General features: G+C 41.4%; 1 protein-coding gene across 4 annotated transcripts in view; it reads left to right on the top strand.

Moving 5' to 3' along the window:
* cacna1ia (calcium voltage-gated channel subunit alpha1 Ia) overlaps positions 1 to 26,111 on the top strand; it is a 114,570-nt gene that overhangs the window by 25,482 nt on the left and 62,977 nt on the right. For all 4 annotated transcript variants that reach the window (XM_086054986.1, XM_086054985.1, XM_086054987.1 and 1 more), the window contains one exon: positions 5,955 to 6,221. In XM_086054986.1, coding sequence (XP_085911112.1) covers positions 5,972 to 6,221 — 250 coding nt within the window. In that variant the 5' untranslated portion in view covers positions 5,955 to 5,971. The remainder of the gene's footprint in view (positions 1 to 5,954; positions 6,222 to 26,111) is intronic.

Here is a 26,111-nt window from a genome sequence, read left to right as displayed (position 1 = left end):
TGCTCTGTTCTCCCTTCACTCGTGATCAAAATCCAGAAATACTTGAACGCGTCCTTTTGGGGCAGGATCTCATTACCGACTTGGACAGGGACATGCCACTCTTTTCCAACTGAGTTTCATGGTCTCAGATTTGGACGTGCTGATTCTCATCCCAACTGCTTCACACGCCACTGTGAGCTGCTCCAGTGAGAGATGGAGATCGCGCCTTGATGAAGCCAACAGCACTACATCATCTGCAAAATGTAGAGGTGTAATACTGCGGTCACCAAATCAGACAAACCTTCATTGCCTTGGCTGCACCTAGAAATTCTGTCCATAAAGGTTATGAACAGAATCGGTGACAAAAGGGCAACCTTAAATACAACCCTCATTGGAAACCACCTTGGTGACCTCAACCCCAAAGATAGGAGAACCCACGAAGATGTCTTGGATGGGCATTTTCCAAACCTCCGTTTATTTTTAAGGCTCATTTCCTTGTAAGTTTGAGAATTGATTGCAAAATCAGTACGGTTGCATATACCTGAGCTTGGCATCGACACTGAGTTGGTTTGGTTAAGAGGCGAGGTTCAGAAACCATACCACCTGTGGTGAATATATTTATATGTATCAGTTGATTGCTGACTCGATACTGAACAACAACAAAAAATTAATACCGGTGAAAATCTCACTTCCGTCCCTAAGAGCATTTTCTAATTCCCAAACTGTTAGCACCATGCTAATAAAAGTGCTAAGGTCCATTCACGGCAGCATCATCAGCAGTAGCCGACTGACACCCACCCAAACAGCAAATGTAGATTCTTGGCGGTTTGTTTACAGCTAATAGTGCTAAAACGGATTAAGATGATGGGGCCACTGGCTCGGTGTAATCCACTGACGGTCACTCTCTAAAGATGTTTTCTGACAAGAAACTCAGGCTCACTGTTTGTCACTGAAGGAAGAGAGGGGAAAAGGAAGAAGAGGGCAACAAAAGGTTGAAAGCAGTGCAAATGTGGATTAGATAAAGTAGCAGAGAGGAACATCGAGGCTGCGAATTTCAAAATTCCTGAAGCAATATGTTGAATTTCAACCGAACACACACACAGTCAGATTAGAGAGAAGACTGACAAAAACATCTTTTGAGATTTTAGTTACCCCCAAACTTGAACAGAGACAATGATTTTGTTGATGATAAGAAAGTAAAGAATGGAATGAATAAATACTGCATTTGTTCTTAAGTATGCCGATTTGACTGTAGACATAAAATACAGAAGACTGGTCTGACATCTGTATGTCTCAGACTGCTTGACTGTCAGCAGATTAACAAACCATTTTGTGTCGGATGGTTGGTGGTAATCTCCCTCTTGTAGCTCAGAGACTTTCAAATTGTGCACCCTGACGAATGTTAGTGAATCATCCAAATATCTATTGCGTCTTTAATGCACAGTAGTATGAAATAAAATGCATGTCAAATTTATTTTTGTTTACAGTTTTGAGCACAAACTTAAGCAGAACGGAATATGGTCCTCGAATGATCATTTTCAAGACTTTTTAGGGCACTTAAAGGGCAAGTGGACCTACTGTTATGCGTTGATTTAAGATTTTAAATAACCTTGCGATTTATTTTACAGAGTAGCCCGCAATGATTACAAAAAAAAAAAAAGCAGTGAATGTGTTTTGCCGTAATCGACCCATCTGCAACATTAAACAAGATACAGTAAGTGTAATAGAAAATTGGATAGCGTCCCTCTTTTAATTTTCTATACTGCATATCATGTTCGGGGTCAAAGTTGAGCCGGATCCAATCCCAGCTGACTTCGAGCAAAGGCAGACTACATCCTGGACAGCCACCCACACTCACACTGTCAGAAACCACATTTTGCCGTATTCAAGCAGCCGAAACCATAGATACACATTTCAGGGTGTTGTTTATACTTGCCATTATGTATACTTGCCATTAAGTTGCCAAGTAGGAATTATGTTTTCCATTTGGCCACAGTCGCATTAATCACATTTTCGAAAGATGTTTTATGATGCTGTCAAAACGCCAGGAGTCTCATTTCGGGTTGGCTCCTCTGTCAGTGGCTAGTTTATAAATACATTATACTTTGCCATGGAATATATTGATTGTCTCGCTAACAGAATAATGTGTCATTTTGATCATTCAGCAGTATGCGTCAAAACTGCTTTGTTTCATGTCACCGCAAAGAAAAAAAATTAGCTTGATGTGGCCGACGAGACACGTTGGTCACAATGTGGGTGTGTGTGGACGTGTGTGTATTGTTGTTCAGTGCATGCAGTGTTTGTGGTGGTACAGTGCTCACACGTTCAGGATACTATACCATTGTTGGGGATGCATCCTTTGTTTCTGAAATGCTCAGTGTACAGTACGTGTGGGGGTGTGTGGGAGGGGGGGTGTATGTGTGTTCTCAGCTGAATGTATTGTGTGTGCCACAGTGTGGCACAGCGCTCCAGAGAGGTTTTGGCCAGGTGTTAAGTTGGTGTAGCAGTCTGAACCATGGCAGCTCTGCTTGGCTCAGCATTGTCCCAAATCACACTGTGACACACAAAGCGAGACATTCACTGACACACGCCCACACACGCAGTACCCCCCCCCCCACACACACACACACACACACAATGTATATACGCTTCTTTACATGTTGCATTGTTAAAGAATGACATGCAACTGTTTCATCTTATTGTATAGTCTTCAAAACTGAATCATAACAGGTAGAAATCTCTATTCGCTTACATGATCATTTGCTTTAGGGATGATTTAAAAGGTATTTTGTGTGGTAAAATGAATGTTGTTATCAGATGATCAACTTCATTTTTTTGTAAGTAAGCATTTTTTATTTGTATAGCACATTCCACATAGTGTATTTCGATACGGGGAAGATGTTGATCCTGATGGGCCCTGCCTGTTGCACCATCTTTGGTGCCAATCAACAGCTATCCACCTTCCTGAGTAAAGCCTAGACCTTTGAAAACATTTGAACAGTTGAAAACAAATGATGCACCAACACATGTAGACACATGCACACCAGAATGAACACCACATTGTGCACTGAATTGAATAAGAAAGTATGAGAAATTATTCTTAATTCTATTTATGTCATTACGATCTGTTCTAATTTTATAGAGTGCTATTTTTTCTCATTGAAAATACGTCTAAAAATTGTTGCCGTTTTTTGGGGAGTAGTCTGGAATGGGTAAATGTCATTTCCATTCATTTGGTTTTGAATTGCTAGCGTGGTCAAGGAACTAAGTTAACTTGTATCTCAAAGCAGCGCTGTATATCAAAGCGTTCTGATTAACGTTCATTCATCATTCATCTGTGGCCACCAGAAGCACACTTATCCTCAATTTCAATTCCTCATCTTCAGACTTTTGCTTTGAGCTCATTCGTTCACTGAACTCCCAGTCCTCACTTATACAGTAGTTGTACAACCTGAGTGTTCAATCAAAAATTGAACTAACAGCATGAGCTCAAAAAACAGCTTTAATGACAAATGTTCTGCTCAGACTCCCTTTTGGATACAGCTCAACTGCTTGATCCAACCTTCTCCTGAGTTATGTGTCGGCGGCGAAAGCAAGGAGGCACAGATTCTGCGCTTTATCGCAGTGTGCTTTCACGGTGCGACTAACAGTTTGCATCTACTCCTCCAATTAAAGGTGTTAATTTGTCAGCGTGTTTGTGTGCGTGTGTCACCTGCAGTGAGCTTGTGTGTCCTCTGCTTCTTATTCTCTTTCACAACCACGCGCGCAAAAGGTCATAACAACATTTAGACATTAAATTTGCTCGGCGATGAACTGCCGACCAGTCTTGGGTGTGCACTCATGTACGTTAGCTCCAAGGCAGGCTTCAGCTGAGCCGTGACCATAATGAGCACGAGCGGTATAGAAAATTGATGGATGGATGAATGGATGGATATTTAATTGAGCAAGCTCGATTTAATGTCGTGGAGACGCTGGCCTAGACTGCTTAGCTTTTAAGTTAGTTTATCAAGCTTTTTCAGAGGAAGTGTAACAAAGTAGGGTTGGGACATTTTTATTATTCTGAATTACTTTACCGAAAGAACCTGATTCATACCAAGTTAAACAAAAAAGGATAGTGATGCATTTAAATCGAAAAGGAATTGCATTTGTGTTACACTGAAAGCAAAAATGAGGAATGGACATTGATAAATATGCTGTTGGTAGGCTATGTAAAAAAAAAAAAAAAAATATATATATATATATATATATATATATATATACAGTACATTTTCCTTTATTTAAAAATCAAATTTCCTTAAATATATTATACTACTTTTAATCATGGAGTGGAAATGAGCCTTTTCATGTTTTTATACTAATACTATTAAAAGTATTTATCACTTTTGAAGCCAGTACTTATCATACTTATCTAGTAAAACCAAACGGATATTCTACATGTCTCTATTGACTTTTAGCACTGATTGTGGTGTGCAGCACAGAACGTGGTGTTCATTTTTATTCACCGTATAGTACTTTTTTGAAACCCTCACTCCAAATGTTTATATTCTTTAATAAATGAAAACATGATTCACAGATACTACTATGATTTAGAAGTGTGATATTGAGAACAAATCTCAATCAGTTTAGCCATGATTGTTGTTTCCATGCTGGTGCAAAAAGAAAACGAGTAAAAGAAAAAATTTTTTAAAAAAGCTTTGTTTCTATGGCATGCTTCAGGAAACAATAGCCTGTTTTTTTTCCGGCTCTTTGTGTGTTGTGTTTTTGATATTCTAGGAGAGCATCTTGTCAGAGGATTACATACTGCTTATTATATCGCCCGTGTCCTATTTTCATCCTTTCTAATAAATAGCCTTTAATATAATTATGCTATAAAAACAAAGCCTCTCCCTCCACTGGCACTTAATCCTGCCGTAGTAGGATTTAGCATAACTCCACGCCTACTGAACGTGTTTGCACACAAGCATCCACGTTGTCGTAATTAATCAAGATGAACATTCGCACGTGATCACACTGCCTAAAATAATCACTCACCCGTCTCCAAACGTTCCTCTGTTAATGCTTCCAGTGCTCAATTGCATGGCTAGCATCTAACGTGTGTCCGTGAGCGTGTATTTGTAAATGTGTTTCCAGCCTTGGCTTGCCTCCATGCTGGCTGCCTCATTTGGCTGCAAGTTAAAAGCACGAGGACTCCCAAGCTCAATATGTTATTTTGCATCCACTCAGGCTTCAGCTGCTATGTCCGCTGGTTTCCAAAATCCAAAAGTTTTGGGGTTTTTTGGGTCACTCTTACGTTCATTGGTGGGGTTTTTTTTTTTGCTTTCTGCAATATTTATTTGCTAGTATTTTATGCATTCGTCGCATGATGTGGGCTCCTTGGCAGCACACACGTATATTGTTGAAAAAAAATATGTTTGGGTTGACTTCCGCTTTAAGTACAAAGGTGTGTTGGGCCATACTGAAAATTTACTTTTTAGCTGATTATGGCAATAATTCTATAATATTACAAGAATTTTAAAAATTCAATAAAAAACTAATTTAAAAAAACTCATAATTTTATGGTATGAAGTTTTTTGTGTTATGAAAAAAAAAAGATTGCTTGTGAGTATTTGACTGAACTCAGCTATTTATTCTCTTAAATTACAATTTGTATCTAATTCAACAAAAAAAATCTTATGATAACGTGATAAAACTTTACAGTTGATGCGAGACATTATTTTTTACTCTAATACATTTCATTTGGATTCTTTGGCCTTTTTCATCGCTTAAGTTATTTGTGCAAATGTTGTGAGATGTTATCAGAAAATTAAGACTACATTTGGTTAACAAGCTTTTTAATCTACTGCAATGTTGTAAATCAGTTAAGTGGATTTGGCAGAAGACCCCGCTTTCATCATGCAAATGTTTCGTGCCTATGATCAATATGAGCATCCAATTGCAAATGTAATTTTCCTAACAGTGTTCTCCTGTCTTCTCAGAGCTCGGCTGGGTTGCCATGACGAGCGAGGATTGTCCTGTGCCGCTGGGGGGCATTTCCTCGGCAGTGCCAGGACATCATGAGGAGTATGGCTCGGCGCAGGCTGATGACATCATCGAGGAAGTGGGTCCAGGTGAGGACGCCAGCATCGGAAGTGACCTGAGCACGCTTGTGGTGCCCTTCCCCGATCTGGCGCCCGTGGTCTTCTTCTGCCTCAAGCAGACCACCTGCCCCCGCAGCTGGTGCATCCGTATGGTTTCCAGTCCATATCCTTTGCCTCGCTGGTGGAAATGCTGTTCTTTTTCTTTTGCAGACAGTCCACAATGGTCAACGTGCATTTTTAAATTGTTACCTTTTGCGCGTGCAATTCGTCAGGGTTAATCTGTATTGGATGGCGAGTGGACTGTGATGCTTGTTTGGGGGCTCATTCAATCATGATGGTTTACCGTGTTTTTTAATGCTGATAAAGCTGTAAAATGCTCCAAATATAACCCGTAGTGAATTGAAGGTCAAAAGAAAATTGTACTTGCTTTAAACGGGAAGTCAACCCCAAAAAAATGTTCTATGCAGATTCTAGTTTCTATTTGATACACGGCATTCTGATTAATATTGCATTTGTGGAATGCGTTAAGCAGCATAAATCCACCCCATTTTTGCCATCTCAGGGGGCGGCCATTTTGTCACCTCTGCCGACTGCAAAACACATCACAGATGCTCAGGACTCAGATAATGATCAATTAAGGCCCAGCTTCAGAAAAAAGGTGAGCTGTGATTGGTTGTTACCTGAGACCTGAGCAACTGTGATGTCATTTTCCGTCGACAAGTGACAAAATGGCCGCCCGCAGGGATAGCTAAAAACGAGTGGATTAACTCTTATTCCACAAACGCAATATGAATCAGAATGCCTTGTTTCAACTATTTGACCTGCATAGAACATAATCTGCAAAAAAATCTGTTTGGGTTGACTTCCACTTTAATGCCTTTTTTGCATTGTGTAATCAACAACTTATTCAACTGTGCATGCTTGCTCATCGTCAATTTTATGTTGACGTGCAGGAATTGAACTTACTCATGGCACACCCTTGACCCTACACGAGTGAATCTTAAATTCTGACTCTTGTCTTCCTATCCCATATATTTGGAGAGTCACCATTTCACACAACCATTTCCATGCATTGCTACGTTGTATATAAAAATACTGCAGCAGAATTCATCTGCGAGTGTGCTTGTTTATGTGTCATATTGGCACCGAATCATACATTGCATGTTTGCTGACCGCTCTCACTAATGTGGCATTAGGGCGGTATATGATCCTTTCCCATCAGGAGGGTGCAAAAACCACACTGAACTGACCTGCAGCATTGTGCATGTGTGCATCCATCACGGTAGTGTCACAGGACACTCATAGCTGGATTTAGCTCATTTTCCCCATAGTGGTTTTGCTGTGGTTTGTTGTTTAGTACTTCAAGTGGCTCTTGACACAAGAGGCATCAGAACAATAGCACGGCCTGTGGAGGCCACTGGACCTTTTCTTGACCACCCACTGGTTTCTACCGCATGGCTACAGTGTTTATATGCTTGCGAGCATGCACATCTACTTTGTTGCATCTGCAACTTGAGGCCATTTCTAGCACGTCAAGAAATGACAAAGAAGCATGTAAGCAAATCATACACTGCATTTATGTGATGACAAGATCAGATGAGGTTTGTGAAGTGTGTGTGCGTGGGTGTGTGTGTGTTAGAGAATGTGTGTTTACGGGAGGGTAATAAGAGGCTGTTTCACCATCTCTTGGCAGATCAATAAATCTGTCCGCCACTCAGTTAAGAGGGGCCTTCAGTCTCTCTCACACACACACACACACACACACACCTACACGTGCACACACACGTCTCCAATAGTCTCCCACGCCTGCAGCAGAGCACCTGGAGCACTTCCTCTGATGCTGCAACCCCCACACACTCCCCGTCATGCGCCACTATTCTTACCCGTTCCAGCACACTTTACAGTACACTTCAGGACACTCGATCGGGTACGCTTGCACAGCCAAATGCGAGCCGTGCACGACAATGACGCTCCATGTTGAAGCACATCGTTGGAGAGGTTTTAATTTCACGACGTATCGTGGTCATTTGCAGTGGTGTACAACTGCGTTGCATCATACTCATTGCGGTTTCTAATATGATGGTCCTCTAAAATAGATTGATGTGGAAACAAAAGTCTCTTCAGCATGATGCACTGCAGTTCTACACATGAAAAAGCTCTTGGGGCCACATTAGTATTTTCTTTAGTGCTTTGGGGATTTTCACAGACTGAATCTGCTTCATAGCGTGGAACTATTTAACTGTTGTGTGTGCAAGTGTTGCCCCATCCTGTCCCAGTGAGTTACTGTACTGGCATTTTTTTTTTTTTTTAAAGTTGAAACAAGGCATTCTGATAAATATTGCGTTTGTTGTTGTCATTGTGCAATAAGAGTTAATCCACTCGTTTTTAGCCATCTGAAGGGGCGGCCATTTTGTCACGTCTGTCGACTGAAAATGACATCGCAACTACTCAGGGCGCAGGTAGCGACCAATCACGGCTGACCTGTTTTCTGAAGATGAGCCGTGATTGGTCGTTACCTATTAATTTTCAGAAATGACAAAATGGCCGACCCCTGAGATGGCTGAAAAGGGGTGGATTTTGCTGCTTAACTCATATTCCATAAACGCAATATTAATCAGAATACTGTGTTTCAACTAGTGGCCTGCTGGGAACATATTCTTGAAAAAAACATGTTTGGGTTGATTTCCCCCTTTAAGGGATCTAAAGTTAGGATGCAATAAATGAGTGCTTCGCACCTGTTCCATAAAGGCACTTTAAGGTGTAAATGAAATTCACGTTAATTACTTGTAGCGTGCACCCATTCCTGAAGGAAATCTTTCCCGGCGATTTCGAAGGAGAATGTTGACGGATGTGGCTCTGCTTGGTGTCCTTCCGCTTCGCCATTCAAGCATCCGTACAGCTGAACCCCCAATAATATTTATTTTCTGCTTCATTGCCTTCTTTCTGTCTTTCTTGCCCTTTCCCTTCCGTTTTTGGTAACACGCATCGCCTCTCGTTGCCGTCGTCTTTGATTGGCTCCTGTGGTGTTCATGCAGAGTGACCGGCCTCTGTGGCCCATGATCCTCTCTGGCCTTGACAGCTTGTTATCTCCATGGTGACGGATGGCTGAGGCGTTGCCGCGCCTCGTTCTTAACTAGTGCTGAGGATGGAGCACACACCTGGGACACATCATCCGCTTTCGCTCACCTTCCAGCTCCGTCTTAATACGATCTCAGTGGGTAGCTCTCTTTCTACTCAACTTTTGCTTCATATTCCGGAAGTTTTAGTTGGAAATGGGACTGGAAGCAGGTTTAAAATGTTTTGCTCTGTCAGGTTGGATTCCAAAACATCACATGTGCTGTTCCTTTCAATCTGCCAAGAAAACGTTTCCAATGCGTTTGTACTCTCTCATCTCATGCAACGATCGAGGTGCAAATGCTAATGAGCCACCGCGAAGGATAAATAAAACCTATTAGTATGATTATGCTTCCTGAATAAATCCCACTGCTCGTGATATTTCAAGATGCAATCCTGAGCTTTCGCATCCTCTTTACTCCCTTGGCCTTCTCCCTCTGGTGTAGTCCAAACTCCATTAGTGCAACCGGCATCTGAGTTAGGAGAGGCACACTGGTGAGGAGATGAAGGCTTTAAAGTGACTGTAATGACTCTTGTCGTAGCAGGCCTCACTGCTTGCACACTCTTCCTGACCTCTCTCACACGTAGCACTCTTTTAAGGCACCGCCTGTGTAATGAGCATGTTTCTTTTTTTTTTCTTGCTGTTGTTCTTTTTGTTTTATGGCAAAGCAGTTGCTCAACGCAGCATGAATATGAATAACAATGTTATTGGCTTTGCCCCTCATTTCATTTTGCTTAACGCGTTAATACATAATTTAACAAAAAAAAAAAAAAAAAAGATGTGGTGGACTCAATAAAAAAAGAAAAAAAAATTGTTTTTTTCCCCTCTTTAATGAGCCTCGCTGCTAACTGATGAGATGGGATTTATTTTTATTTAATTATTTATTTATTTACAACCATAAACTGCTGTGGTGGTGGTCTGGAGGTCATACAAATTATTGAGGAATGTTTTCAAATTCCTGCAATACTGATTTGCTAATTGCTTTAACTGCTTCACTGTGTGCATTCAATTGGATTTGTCCTTGGGTCTCTCTTTTTTTTTTTTTTTTTTAAATGCATTGCAGTTAGCTGGTAAAAAGATGGAAATAGTCTGGAATCATCAATCATGCTGCTGTCACAAAAGCATGGCGGGAGTCAACTGCATAGGTTGAACCTTGACGAGAAACGATTACGGTGGATGTAGTGAGCACAATCGTCTCGTTTATTATAAGAAAAAAACAACAACAACTCAGTTCCTGCATGGTGTACGTTCCCTTCTTTTATTACGCGGGGCTGTTGTTTTTCTCTTTGAACTCCACTTCTACTTTATACAGACGTTGCGCTTCATACGCGATTCTGGAGGAAATCAAATTAGTCAGTTACTGGCTCCATCACCACTAGCCTCAGAGTGACAGCTTTGTATTTTTATATTATCTGTTGTACACAGATGTTTTCATGAATGATATGAGTCGTTCGGCATAGTGCCTAGTTGTGTTTATGTTTTCTTAGTAAGAGACCTTGACGTTTTCATGAATAACTTATTCTCCCACTAAAATGTATTAGTTGCAAGTTGGCAAATTAAAACGGGTTCATCAATGCTCGGCTTCAAAAGCAAAGAATTTGGTTTTCGCCATCAGAAAAGAAACCCAATTCTCATAGAATTAATGATAATTCACAAAAGCTGCAAGACGTTCCTGATAAAACTTCATTTTAATCCCCCAGTGCCTTTTTTGTAGCCCACGCTTGCTTTTTTTTTACATTAGCTTACAAATAAGCTGATAGGTATAAGGACTAATTCCAATGTGACAATTCAGTCTGCCTTTCACTCTGTAAAATAGCATCGCTGTTACATGCGCATTGGGCAACGTCTTGCTTCCAGCTAATGCTGTGGGGTGGGGGGGGGAATGACAAACAATAGTTGCATGCTTAAGCAAGCTGTGCTGTGGTGATTATTACTGCAAACACAAACAAACGCCCATCAGCCACAACATTACCCTACATTGTAATCCAATATGGGAGCTGTGGCAAAGTTTTCATTTTCTTGAGAGGTGTTTTAACACTACGACTACGAGAGCGGTCATTTTGACTGTTTTCAAGCTATGATGTGTTATTACTCTGCGTATGTATATATATATATATGATGCTCCTCTTGACTTTTCCTAAATCTATATTTCATTACCGTTGTGCTATTTTATGGTATTAAACAATATGAAAATAGTTATGAGTCATTACTCCTTTAACTACGGTGTGCCAGTCAATTTGACGGCTATACATAATCTTAAGCACGTTGCGCTGGACGCAGCCGCCGGGTTTCCATAGCAACCAGCGGCTACATTGAGAAACGGTGCTGGTCACCCTGATACCTTGCTACTGAGCAAATAAACGTCATATGACGTATTTATAGAATCAGGGGTTATAATTTAGATGAAAACGTACAAAAACATAAACGAATCGTGAAAAATGATAACTCAAAACGTGAAAACATTTCAAATGAGCTGTGACAGGTCGCTGAAAGACAGCACAAGAGTACAGTAGCTTCGATTTTTCTTTCAATGTTCAGATTTTGCAGGAAGTGTGTGAGTCATTGGGAGATGTTTATGAATATTCTGCTTTTTGATTGATCATCAGAATGTTTCCGCGGGATCCATTTGGCCACTTGCAGCACCCGCTTTGAGGTCCACCCTTCTGTAATGAATACTTATGAGTGCATTAGCAGACCAAGAAGACTCATTACAATATCAAGGAGAGGAGCAGATCGCACACGCTTTCATGGCTTTTGAGAGCAGCTTTTTTTTTTTGGGGGGGGGGGGGGGTCTTTGTAGCTATATGAGGCACAGCGTGTCATGCTATGAATGTCTGTGCAACAATTATAACTCAAATGGCTCATTCGTGGCGGAGGAAAATTCTCGGGAATCTTGACTGTGTAACACATTGTAACACGCATCACGGCTCCTCCTGCATCCAGTTTACATCAAAAACTTTTGTGATTCACTCTCCCGCAGCTGTCATGTGCGATGGTGCCCTCACAGTAGGTTACACACTGTCAGTGACATACTGTATAATGGGATGCTTACAATGAGAAATCTCTCATAAAAATTCAAATATTGGTATTGGCAAGTTTCTACGTCACCTCATATTTGTCGGCATTTTAGTTAAATAGCTCAAATGATTCGTCAAACCAGTGTTCACTACAGTAAATAAGGGTGCATAACATTATAGCTTATGAGTTGCGTGGGGAGTTGTGCCCATGTCCAATGGCAGTGGCTGTGGTAGGGCAGATTGTTACTTTTAAGGCAAACAGAGTCAGCATTAAGTCATGCTCAAATTTACAGCATGTGGATGTAATGAGTCCATTTGCAAAATAGCAGAGGTAGTCTTTTTCTGCAAGAGGATGGAGTAGATCAGGGCGGCAGTGGAGGATGGATAGGGCTACATTCAAAAAATTGAAAATCTCTATGCCGTGTCATGTAAAACCCCCTATATGTGATATTTTCAGTTCCCCTTACTTTGTTTCAAACTGATGATCAGTGACTCAATAATTGTAGTCATAGGGCCTACTATTCTCCATAGTCACAAATTAACTGAAATTGTAGAAATATGTAGTGCGGATGGATATTGTTTGCTGAGAATGAAAAACCTTCATGTAGTAAACACTTCACAATGGCAAGATAGTCAATGGCAAACCAACACTTTAAAGATGGATAAAAAAAAATATGGATGATGGCCATATGTGTGTGCGTTAAGGGAAGGGGAGCGAGGGAGGAGAAGTGCGAGATTGCTAGTTAGCACTCTCCCTCAAAAGGCAGCATGTGAGGGAGGAAGAGGGATAGTTAGCACTGTGGCAGAGTGAACTCTTGCCCAGTCCCTGTCATCAAAGGATGGGTGGTGTGTGTGTGTGTGTGGGTGTGGGGGTGTGTGTGCGTGCGTTACATGTGCACGTGTGTTGTCTTTTCATCTCCTGAGAGTGGAGGAGAGCTCGAAGTTCTAATTACGCTGGTGACTGCAACTTTAAACCTCTTCCACAAGGAACCGAGATGTCACAAAGCCTGGATTTAGACTGAGATTAGCCCCAAAAAAAAGATCAGCAAAGAAAGAACCAAAACAAAAGGTCTGCGAAGGTGCTGTGGCAAACAAATCTTAAATATCAAACATGTGGAGGGTGGTGGCAAATGCAGACCTGACCTCTGACTTAAATGCATGGGTGGGCCCAAGTATTATTATTTTTTTTTCTCTTTTAATTATTTTTATTATTCTTATTGTTTGTATTATTTTTATTTTTTGTATTAACTTATTTTATTATTATTATTATTACTATTATTATTATTATCAATACCTTACAGACAGTACTTAAGTTGCCTCTTATATGTGACGCTACCGTACTCTATTCCTGCAGCAATGCCGCTCCAAATCAACAGTCTTGAATGGCGCACCTTTGCGACAGCCGTTAGCAAGTATACGATGCCTCTTTCACTTGTTCCTCGGAGAGATATCATCAAGCCAGATCTCATTGGATTAATGCTGAACCATTGCTTTCGATTGTACTATGCCATTCCAACTCCATTTTACGAACGCTCTTTGTCAGGATTTTTGGACTTGTTTTATTTCCACTTGCTGACAGTGTAAGTGGTACACTTGCCAGACTTGGGTACAGGCAGGTTGGGTTCATTTCCCACTGGGTGATGTTGTGAATATCAATATGTGCCTTGTGATTGACTGGCTACCTGTACAGGATGTAGTCTCCAGCTCCAAGTGCCCCTCTGAACACACTTAGTGCTATACAAAAAAGGATGTTTTATTTTCATTCCATGCAAACGTGTGATGTGCACTTGCAACACCGACTGCTCCTATTTTACTGGCTTTTGTCCAGCGACCCTTTTGCTCTTATTCCTTTCGCTCTGTTACCTCCAGAAGTTGCTGGCAGAGTGGATAGAGAGCGGCGTAGGTGTCAAAGAAAGAAAAAAGGCTCATGGCCTAAGGTGAGGAAAGAGTTGGTGACCACCACAGACCTGCTGGAATGGCCCGGCTTTGTCACTGTCAAACACGCACAGACACACACCAACGTGCACACCAATAGGCCCCTCCTATATAAAATACACATAATCCCCGCTGTCAGATATGTGTTGCACATACATGGATCATAGTCAACCTAAATCCTTTCATTGCGTTTTTAGTCTAGAAATGCTTCGTGTGCACGCGGGGGGCATATGTGTCAGGGCATAAGCTTAAACGTTTCTGACCAGTGAGAAAAGCTTGGCCCTAAATTGTGTGCGCACGTGTTGCGCAATGTTGAAACATACAGCTGACTGCTGATCTCTGCAGCTCAAATGAGCCTTGTAGCTTAAGTCATTAAACACCAGCTTTAAACTTGCTACAACATGTGTTATTCAAAGTAGCTGACCTCTTGAGTTTCTTCTAAAAGTGCGTACACTCGCCAGAAGTCATGCGAGGCAATCAGAGCCTCACTCGAAGAGGCCACAGCGAAAACCATCTCAGAGGTTTCGGGTGGAAGGAGACAAAGAAATCGCGGAGTGATATAGCGTGGTGCCGGCGAGACATTTCATCAAATGGCTTAATGACCACAAATGGGATAGCGATTAGGAAATGGAGTCCGGCTTTGCTTATTTTCAGGCCTGCTCTGTGTGAGGGAGGCTGATATCGTCTCGACTCTGTCACACTCTTCTTGTCTGGTGACTCTGAATGTGTGGGAGCATGACGATGTCATCATTTTACACTCTCTGCACACAGGCAGAGGAGTCTGCAAAAAGAGGGCCAGTGATGCAAGTGTCAAAATCGGGAGGTAATGTGACCATATGCTGCACCTTATGTGCGTGGCAGGACTTGATTAAACAAATTGTTGGATTAATGAATTGTAATTCATCTCAATTAGTCATATGTTGATTAAAAAAAAAAAAAAAAAAAAAGACAATTTAATTAATTACATTTTGGGTACCGGTACAGAATCATCGACTCTTAAATAAGGCATATCTTATTAAAGTTCTGGCCCTACTACTACACTATGTTATGTATGGGCATCTTCAGAAAAAAAAACCCATGATAAGAATCTTGCTACTTCTCTAAAATGATCAGAGCACTTAGTTCATGATAGGTCAATCATAACAGTGATCCGTTATTACATCATAACACATTTGAATTTCTTTATTAACCAACATGTTCAGCATTTTTTTATTTATTTATTTATTTTTAGCTACCGACATTGTCTGTGTTGTATTACAATGCACATTCACCAATGGCAGCCACAGAGCTCACATATCAATCATTCTATTTGCTGCCTAGCCTCGCACTTTACAGGCACGTGATTGTTGTCAATAGTCATTTTACCTCCGATAAGATCAATTCTATTATTTTCGCCCTTTTCGCCAAATGTGAGAGGTGTCGAGCAAGCAAGAACCTGTTTGTTGCGAATACAACTAAAAATATGACCAGAGGAACTTAATAACTTTCCTCCCCATTCCTTCATCTAGTTATGTCTTTTTGGGTGAACTAGCATTGCATACAGCTAGTAAACAAGATGCAAAGTTTTTTTTTTTTTAGGTAGTTTATACAGTAGCTACTGACATACACATGATCAACACCTTCCATCTCGTGGAAATATCTGAGTATCTTAACCTAATCGCATGAGAAAAAGATTTATCTGAGCACACCAAACCACCTGCTGTCCTTAAGTAAAACCCTACACCGTTTCTCTCGTAAACGAAACTTGACAATGCAATTTTGCGCAATTTAGTTTGTTGGCAGGGGATTTAGAAGGAGAGTGAGCGTGAGAGTGTGTGTCTCCTGTTGGCTCTACTCCCGGTTTAAGAAATGATCGTGAGTATTAAGGCAAAGATCACTGATCTGTGAGTTCCAAATTACAACCAAGCCAGTTGTGAAAACCTATCACGACTAATAATTTGTTACGTGACGTGGCCAGTGCGGGCTGGACTGTGGCCTTTCTTTGTAGACAAGCAAGCGAGCACACTTGGAATTGAGGGTGCAAAATCCTTTGTTGTATTGAATAATAAAACCAGGAGAAGCTATTTTAAGAGTTGTTGCGCATGGGCAAGGTGCTGTGAACTTGTCAGGTACTGTCATGTTTCAAATTATGAGGGGGGGGGGGGGGAGAATTGTTGTTTGAACTAGAATGTGAAATTTAGATTGCTTACGCAATTGTTATGCATTTGAATCTGTGCAAATTTCTGCGCAATGTTCTAGTGTCCACTTGTCTCCTCCTGTGTTGTGAGGGCATCTGTTGGTGTGTGTGTGTGCATGTGTGCTGGTGCATATTGAGCTTGCCTGTACCTGAGCTTGCCAACATGCAGAGATGTGATCCCACAGAGAACAGTCTCTGTCAGGGCCTATTAATATCAGTGAAAGCGTTTGAGCTGCAACAACTGACCTTGGTAATGCTTCACTTAACCAGTGAGCTCATCTAGCCTGCATTCAAGTGTGGTCTTTGTTCTCTTTTTTTTTTTTCATACACTCTCAAAAATAGCTACCAGGAAGGTCCGATTACAATGTACACTAAAGACTCATTTCTGGACCACCCAAGGTAACTGTACCTCTCCAGTAACCAATTTGGTGCCGTTATTTTGCTACAACCTACTCTTATTTAATTGCTATCTGCGAGTGTTCTGTACGACTTTTATTTTGAACCTAGCCGTGGATTCTTATTTTTCTTCTGTTATAAACGTTCACCCCTAAGAGCCAAATCAATCGTCATAAGTCTCGTTGTGGTGCAACCACCGTGGTTGAGAGTCTGAACACACATGCTGTCATGCTCTGACTTGACTGTCTCCTCACAAAATCCTGACATTGCCTCAAGGGAGGATTAAATCCAAGAGCGGCCAGAGAAGTATGGCGCTGGCTGGGAGGCGGCGAGAAAAAGATTGATAAGGGGAAGCCTTAGCTGGTTAAACAACAACAACAAAAAGATGGGCGAATGCGGGAAGACGTATTTTGCGCCTTCAACTTCTTCAAGCTGTTATTTTAGAGATTGCAAACCTCACATGGTACTAGGGCTGCTCGATTCTGAAAAGAAATAGTAATCACATTTATTTGGGTAATAGTTGAAATCACGATTATTCAAACGAGCATCTATGTTTTGGTACAAAACGAGGAAATGTTTAAAATTTAAAAAAATAAATGAAGCCAAATACATTTCTTTGAAAACACTATAATTATGTAAGTTCGAAACAACAATTATAAAATGTGTTATTCTAGAATAAGAAAAGGTGCAAATTTATAAATTAAAGAATGATTCCCTTGTGTGTAAACAAACAGTGTGTGGGATATAAATACATATTAATAATCGTTTTTTACGACTGTCAATTTTTTAATCGTGGAGTGTAATAATTGTAATTGAATTTCGATTAATTGCACAGCCCTACATAGTACAATTCCTTAATTGGCCCAACTTCCAGCTCATCATTATCATTCATCTGTAATGGTTACATAATGGCTGGGTATAACAAAGGTGTTTGTAGAGCGATGCTATTTATGTTAGCATCTGCTTGGTAAAATTAATGGTGTGTATAATTGATATTTTATTACTACTCATACTACATACTGTTAATATTGTGTGCTGAGCAGCCTGACACTTTCCTGTATCGCATAATGTTCCGGTGTTATGGTTATGACACTTTTCTTGTTTTGTTTATTTTTTTAACCATCAAGCGCACCCTTCTGTAATGCATCACAAAAACCAAAGCACACGTCGCTCACTCTCTGATCTCTGTATGGCTTCTGTTTCTGTTGTTTAGAATGTATGATCATTCTTATGCTGTGAAAGTCTTAAAATGTGGTGGAAATACAGACAGTTTTAAGAGTAAATAGTAAATGTACATTTGTGGTATGTACGGTTTCCCACTTTCAGGATTGCCACTTTGACCACCATGTACCTTGATTTAACACAATGGTAAATCTAAAATCCATTTTAGTAGACAGCGGCCACATTTGACTGAACAGCCTCGGATTACACAAACTATATTGTCAAACGTCAAAACGGGTCAAATTTGACTCAGCCGGTGTGCAAATCTTGTCTATGTCGATGATTTGCTGACATCTCACGTGATGCATCATGGATGCCCGAGCGTTAGGTTTTGTATGACTTTTGAGGCAAAAACATTTGGGTTGAATCCAAATTGTGCAACTTTTTGGCGCGTTCAACTTCATGACGATGCAACCGCTGTTTGAACTTGGCAAAAACCCCGCTCGATTGAAAACGGGGAGAGAGCGAAAGCATCTGGCATCCACCATCACTATATTGCTCCACAGGCTCACAGTCAGAAACTGCCATTTCCGATATTGTTGCATAATGTCATCTCTGAGATCATGTTTGGCAACCGCTGATGCGTGACCTTTCTCTATTTTTCACCATTTTGTTTCAGTCTTGGCGGCTGGCCACTGGCAACGGCCATTCAACATTTCATAAATGATCATAACGAAGAAGAGTTGGGAGGCCTGCGGAGTGAGAGTTATGCAAATCGGTAGTCGGCAGCTTATGTCGTTGCGAGAAGAAATTCATAAGGCGCGTCGCGTTAAAAAGGGATGTCTGTGGCTCTTCAGGAAAACGTTGCCGTGTCGCCCACGAGAAGACAGAAGGAAGCGCCTCTAAAAATATAACGCGTCAAGCAGTGCAGCACACTGCAGTTTTTGCAGGGTCATGCCAGCAGCCTTTCGTTAAGGCCTTGACTTGGCTTGTCATTCTGCTTCGTCTGCGTCCTCGGCCTCCGCGCCGACTCAACCAAGCATGAGGAACGAAGAGCAGAGGGGACGTGGGGACAAATTACTGGCTCCCTTTTGCTGTTGTGAGTGTGTGCGGAGTAGAAATGTGTTTTTGGGGACAGGTGTGTGTTGAATCGAGGCGTGTTATTGGAGTGGGCTTGTGTCAGGTGCTGATTAAAAAAGACAGGAACATTGGCTCCTGGTGTGTTGACATGCTCATAATGGACTTGCCAAATACTCAAATGTGCGGACACACATTGGCGAGGACGACAAAGTTATTCGAGCTTAAACTTTCTCCCGGAATTAAAAAGTCAATTCATTCAGTCCTGTTTGCGCTTAATCTCAATGTCCTAATTTAGCCTGAGCTTAACCCGAAGGTAGAGATAGAAAAGAGGCCGCTATGCATTATTGAGTCACTTGCTTCATTTCGGTCTTGCAGCACTCACGGATTAATACTGTAGTAGTCTGATAAGGGCAAAACATGAAGGGCTGAAAGAATGGGCTGTGTTGACTTGCTCAAGTTATTTTGCTCACCCTCTGAATGATTTTGTCAAAAGGCCGGGAGCAAAGACAACTTGCAAACGAATAATACCTAGGTCAGGCTAAAAAGCACTTATTGGTTCAGCATGTGCTATTAACCACCATTGAATCTGGAGTGTTTTGTTTCTGCGCTTGCGGCCGTCAAGATTTTCTGGAGTGAACCAACTGTGGAAAATATAATGGAGAATTGTTGTTCCAAAGGTCAATATAAAACACGTACAGTATTTATATATAAAGTAATACATCTGCTTTTGACAAATGGCCTCGAGTGCTGGAAACTGCCTTGTCACATTTTTGTTTTGACCTGACAAATTCAAACCATTCGCTGGCTATTGTTTTTGGAGATGACGATAATGACTTTTTCTCTGATGCATTTTCAACCATAAATGTCATCTTTTGCTGTCTTTGCAGCTTTTGCATCGCCAGTTTGTCTCGCCTAAAAATTACCTACCTAATCGTCTTTTACTGTGAATTAAGCCATATTTTTTTTAATCATCATTATTCTCATACTTTATTGAGACCGACTATAGACTGAGACCAGAAAACTGATGTAAAAGACCGCTGTATGTTCATTAGTGAATTATACTCGTGATGTCTTGCATAGCAACAAGTCAAATAGCCTTTACTTTTGGATGCGCCATTTGGCGTTTTAAAGGCTTTTAGGAGAGCAAAAGCATTCGGGGACTTGTCACACCGCCGGTGTTGTGCTTCTAAATCAAAGGTGAAAATGCATCCCTTGGTGTACCACAGCGCTGCTTCATGGACTGAAATGTTGGGGGGAGAGAGCCACGTGACTGTCTCCAACTGTGGTGCTGTATTGTGCTAATACTGTCCTACGGGTTTACAGCTCTGAAGTCAAAATGAGGTTAGAAGTGTATTTTTATGTGCAACGTGGCGTTGATTGGGCTTGTTTGTTCCAATAAGAAGTGTGTTAGACCATGATAAATTCCCACTTTGGAATAAATAGTGATGAAGGAAAGTCTCTGTATACACGGATGCACATCACACTGAATCTATCTCAATATCTGGAGTGTAATTCAAATGTACACTATTGAGGGTGAGAGGGGGATCCTGGATGATTTGGGGTGATAAATGGTTCGTTACGGTGGTGGTTCTCTGAAAGGTTTTGCTTTTGCATCCTCCACCTTTAAAGTGAAGTCAACGCAATTTTTTTTCTCTCAAGAATATGTTCTATGCAAGCCCACTTGTTGAAATAAATATTGCATTTGCGGAATAAGTGTTAATCCACTCATTTTTAGCCATCTCTGGGGGCGGCCATTTTGTCTTCTGTCGAATGAAAATGACGTCACAACTGTTCACGACCAATCACAGCTCAGATTCTGAAAACAGGTCAGCGCAATTGGTCATTGTGAGCAGTTGTGATGTCATTTTCAGTCGACAGAAGACAAAATGGCCGCCGCCAGAGATGGCTAAAAACTGGTGCATTTTGCTGCTTAATTTATATTCCACAAACACAAACTTAATCAAAATGCCGTGTTTCAATTAGTGGGTCTGCTAGGAACATATTCTTGAAAATATGTTTGGGTGGACTTCCTCTTTAAACCTTGGAAACATAGTCTAATAATTAAAAAGTTGATATATAAGTGTACATTTAGGTACAACCAACCTAATTTTGTATCATCATAAATCAGTTATTTCTGGCGCAGACGGACTTTCACCTTTTTTGGCTTGAAAATTAGCATCTCTAATAGTAGGATCACACTCCAGCAATAATTCCTTTTGTTTGGATAATCTCATTTTCTTTTGTCTTGCTCCGTCCCACACCCAACACACTGCTGTCGTTCCATTCATCTTGTCCTTTCATGAAATGCCCGTGAAGCTCAGAGATCCCTTCTCTGGTGCCGTTATCCCCGCAAACCCGAACCTATCACACCCTGATCGTTTCCTACAAAGGTCAGGCAGAGGGAGTGTACAGAAATGTCTTTTTTTTTTCATGAAATGTCGCTGCTTTTATGGAGCCCGGGGAACGAGAGTACAGTCCAACGCAGTTCCGATCCGATATGTGTCGTATTTGAAAAGGCAAACATCCACTCAGTGTGAGGAAAAACAATGGCAATGATTATCTTTCAACTGACAAAGCAAAACTCTCTCTAATAGAGTCCATGATCTACTTGTTAGATACCTCATCCACTTGCTTCGGTTCAACACTTCTGTTGAACCATGAAGGTTCTTCTTTTGTGATAAGATACCGTATCTCTTCTCAAATGCAACAGAAATACTATGAACTCTTGTCACACACAAGCACACGCACGTGTCCTCTAAAGCTGCAAAGGTGGATTACCTCGCTTTTGCATGATGTATTGACTCTACGAGTGCAGACCGACGCCACTAAGTGATGAATGAGGGCTGTTTAGAGGGGAATGCTAGCTTCAACAATGATTTCAAGTTGACTTGTGATGCTTAGAAAGTCACCGGATTGCAATTGCGGGCTGAGAATTCGACATGTGCGAGTAACGCGACCTTGCTGATTGCGGTGCCGTGTGCGTACGCACAAAGACTGTTATCAGACACAGTAGGCGTCATTCAGCAAGACCCCAAACAGCATGCGCTAATTTACTGTATATGTTCATTCTAACAGATGGTCCGTGCTGATAGTGGGCATGCTGTGCATGATCTTAAGATTGATCTTTTACTGACATCCCGAATCACAGCCGCTAAATTCTGTGTTCACTCCACTCTATAGCAGTGGTTCCCAACCGCTAAATTCTGTGTTCACTCCACTCTATAGCAGTGGTTCCCAACTGATGGGTCGGGAACCCAAAAGTGGGTCGTGGACCCTTTTTTGGGTTGGTTATGGGCAGGCAGTAAAAAAAAATGACATGTAATCTCGTTGTATTTTTTAGAGCAGTGCTGATGTGTACCAAGTTCCCACAGAGAACTTACAATAATGAGGAAGGCAATGTTACTCACTTGTGCTCTAGTCAACAGCTACTCTGTAAACAAATGGGAAGCTTGCTTGTTTTCACCATGAAAATTTTGGAAGTTTGAAGTGATGGAATTTAAGTGTAAGAGGCAAACAAATATAGATCACTGATTTGCGGAAAATAAATGGATCGCTCCGACAAGTTGGGGAAAGCCAGCAACTGCGTTTCCTTGATTCAACAACCCAAAGTGTATGGCAATGTGATGTTTCTGCCCATTCTGCATAACATTGCATTTAAAACTACTCGGTCAGAAGCTACCACCCGGTGTCAGCATGTGCTGAAATGACCCATTTGCAAGGAAGGTTTTGCCATAGGTAAATTTGAATGACTCCTTCTTGTGACTTTGAGACGACTCCTTGTGATACAGAGACTCGAAAATCAAATTGCTCAATAGGTGATGCGCCGATAATTTTTTATTCCTGTTTGGTTTTAGGTTCCAAAAATGTTTACACGGCAAAAATGTTTCCGTCACCTTTGATTCTTGTCTGTGCTCCACCGGCAGCTCTTTGCTTACTGGTTTTCACGGTATTTAAAGACTCCAAATCAGCCATCGCATATACTCCACCCAGAACGCGCAAAATGAATTGCATGGTGCTTTTCCACATTTGGCAGATTCAATTCTGGGTCCACCCAGTTAGGTCTGTTTATCAGCTTCCACAAATCAGGCCCATTGTCTTGAACAGCAATTAACTACAACACTCTGGGCCGCTACTGTTGTTTTGGTTGCACTCACCAACAACCAACACTTAAAATTCGTAAATAGGTCCGTCCATCTCAGTGACTTAGTCCCCTAAACGTGTGCTGGTTCCTGAGACCGCACGGAGCTGCTGATAAAGCGATGTAAGCCTGACTTGAGGTAGCGTATGGGGCGGAGCGGCAGCCACGTGGCCGCAGAGAGTTTGAGGGCTGGTGAGGATGGCCGCGTATCGCATCAGGAGACTCGTCCCTGCAGATGTCAGCAGCATGGCCATCTCGTTGCGTCTTGGTTTTCGTCTTCTCACTCTCCTTCCTCTGTGCGCAATTCTCTGACCCCGTGTCGAATTCAAGCTAATGGCTTTGTGTACTCAAGCCAGTGAGCCGACAAACTCTCCACTCTGAATGCGTTCCTGTTCCTGTCCTTACCTTCTTGCCAATGCGGGCTTTTTTTCAATATCATACAACCATTTGCATGAAATATTCCTTTTCACCCACGCTGACCTCGCTTGGTCTGTCACGTTCTTATCCTTTGCAACGCTGATACAAACACATTGACACACATATGCCTTCACACACATACACAAGATGTATTGGCTTTTATTTCCCGTGGTGTCTGCAGTGCATTCGGCTTCACTTGCTGCAGCGGTGTACTGGAGCAAGGCACCTGCTGCGCCGAGCTGATATGAGGCGAGAGAGTGGGGCACACACGCACACACACCCCCACACACACACACACACGTAGATTGGCATTCCAAATGCTTAGACATGGCTGAAAAATGTAATCATGTGTCTGTAAATGCAGACATGGCTCATAACTAGAAACTTGCTCACAATTGCAAGTCTGTATAATTTTACAGAATTTGTGCCCATTACGAAAAACACGCGGACAGACACACACCAGCACATACACAGTTCGTGTTGTCTCATTGTCTGAAGCAAACCCTTTCGTCTTGAAGGACACTTTCTGTGCGTGCTGGCTTTTGGAATTTTGTCTTCTCAGTAGATTTGTGCTTTGTGGAAAAACTCAACATGCCTGCCACCGTTTAATATGTTTTCCAATACAGCCAACAGACTTATCAGCGCTACGTGACTTTCCCTATTTGACAGGAAGCGATAACAGGACTGAATAATTTAACACCTGACTTCAGTCCATATGTTGACCAAAAGAAACTTTGGGGATTTATGATGTACATTTATCCAGGAACTGCATATTAAAACGGCACTGAAAGATCTCGTATATATATTTTTTAAACGGTTTTAATTAAATGAGCATGGAGAAATCGTCTTTCAGTTCATTCAGTATGATGTTCTACACCACTGCAAAAAATGACAATAACATGTTGATCAAAATGGGCATTATTAGACAGGCCGTTTACGGGTCCTTGCATGGAATTTGAAAGTAACAGTACTGTGTTGAGCACGTCCTTAAAACATTAAATCCTGGCTCGATATGAATAAACTCTAATCATTGTAAACAGAATATGTGGACAGGAGCCTGAATGTGGAATCAGCAGTTTTTATCGTTGAATTTACAATAAACTCGTGAATACGCTGTCCACTGATTTTTATACATACTGCTGTGTTGTTTCAAACCTTTCAAGGGCTGCATGTCTGGTGTAGCCTCATCCACACAGCCACGGGGCGACAGCTGCCACCTCCAAAAAAACGCCTTGCCACTCGAGCTGCCAACTTGATTTGAACAATGTCACTGGAAAATACATCAACACGAAGTAAAGCCCAGTCTGAGATGTAGAAAATGCACCCAAGTGCATTTGAATTTTCGTAAACAAAGACTTTCCTAGCAGAACTCATTCGGCTGCCTCCAGCTGTCTCTTTCTTTGTGTCTGTGCAGCAGCCTTCATTTATTGACCTTTTCAGAGGTGTATTTAAAAACGTTTATTGTGTTAGTGGTTTGTAATTGTCTTGCACCATACATACTGAACCTGTGGCTGACCTGGTGTCATTATAAAGCAGGATTTTGATGCGCGGGTCCAAAAGCTTCTAATAATTTCATGGAAAGTTAATAGGTGGTTTTGCTGAGACTAGCACGGTGACCTGTAAAGAATATTAAATGTCGTACAGGTTGCTCGAGGGCCTTCAGGACGATGGTTCACTTGTTATTCTGCTTGCACCGCTGTGTGCGTGTGTGTGTGTGTGTGTGTGTGTGTGTGTACGTACTCCTTTGACCCACAGGCGTGTTGCAAAGTGTTGAGATGAGAACATTAAGAACCAAAGAGTCTTTTGTTACCATTAAGTGCGGGTTATTCTGTAAAGGGAGGTGTGCTCCAAGCTTTATTTTAACTGCGGCCATTTAATGCAGTACATTTGGCCAAATTGGGCTGTGCTTTTCATTTTAATGTTTGGACCTGGCTCTAGACCCCAAGTTCAATTCATAGAAAAACGGAATGAACAAAAAATATATATTTTTGTGTATGTATATTTGGGCTCTCTAGCATAAAAATTCCAGTGCAAGAACTCATGTTGTGCTCATTTTCACAAAAAATCAACTCGGGAAGTGAAAAGGATAAGTTGAGAGTTGAAAGTAGAGGAAGACTCATGAATGTGAGCCAGAATGCCCCCACAATAAAATGCTGAATGCTATTTTGATTTGGAATGAGGCTGATCCCGACACACACACAAACTGCAGTCTGACAAAAAGGCTCATTGCAAACAAATCTCCTCGAGTCATGACTCATCCCGTTCTCACGACACACATATATATTTCTGTTGACTTGGTGCAACACTGCTTTTTCAATGGATTATATTTAATACGTACACATACACTCAGAGACAAGCTTAAAGTGGAAGTCAAGCCAAACATATTTTTTTTTCCTGAATATGTTCTCTGCATGCCCATTAGTTGAAACAAGGCATTCTGGTTAATATTGGGTTTGTGGAATATGAGAAATCCACCCATTTTTAGCTATCTCAAGGGGTGGCCATTTGGTCATTTCTGTTGACCGAAGATGACATCGAAATTGCTGAGGGCTCAGATAACGACCAATCATGGCTCAGCTTCAGAAAACTGGTGAGCCATGATTGGTCGTTATCTTCGATG

The sequence above is a fragment of the Filicampus tigris genome, chromosome 16 (assembly GCF_054856515.1).
Source record: "Filicampus tigris isolate MCC_2025a chromosome 16, RoL_Ftig_1.0, whole genome shotgun sequence".
Lineage (NCBI taxonomy): Eukaryota > Metazoa > Chordata > Actinopteri > Syngnathiformes > Syngnathidae > Filicampus > Filicampus tigris.
This window is presented reverse-complemented; position numbering and strand designations above follow the sequence as displayed.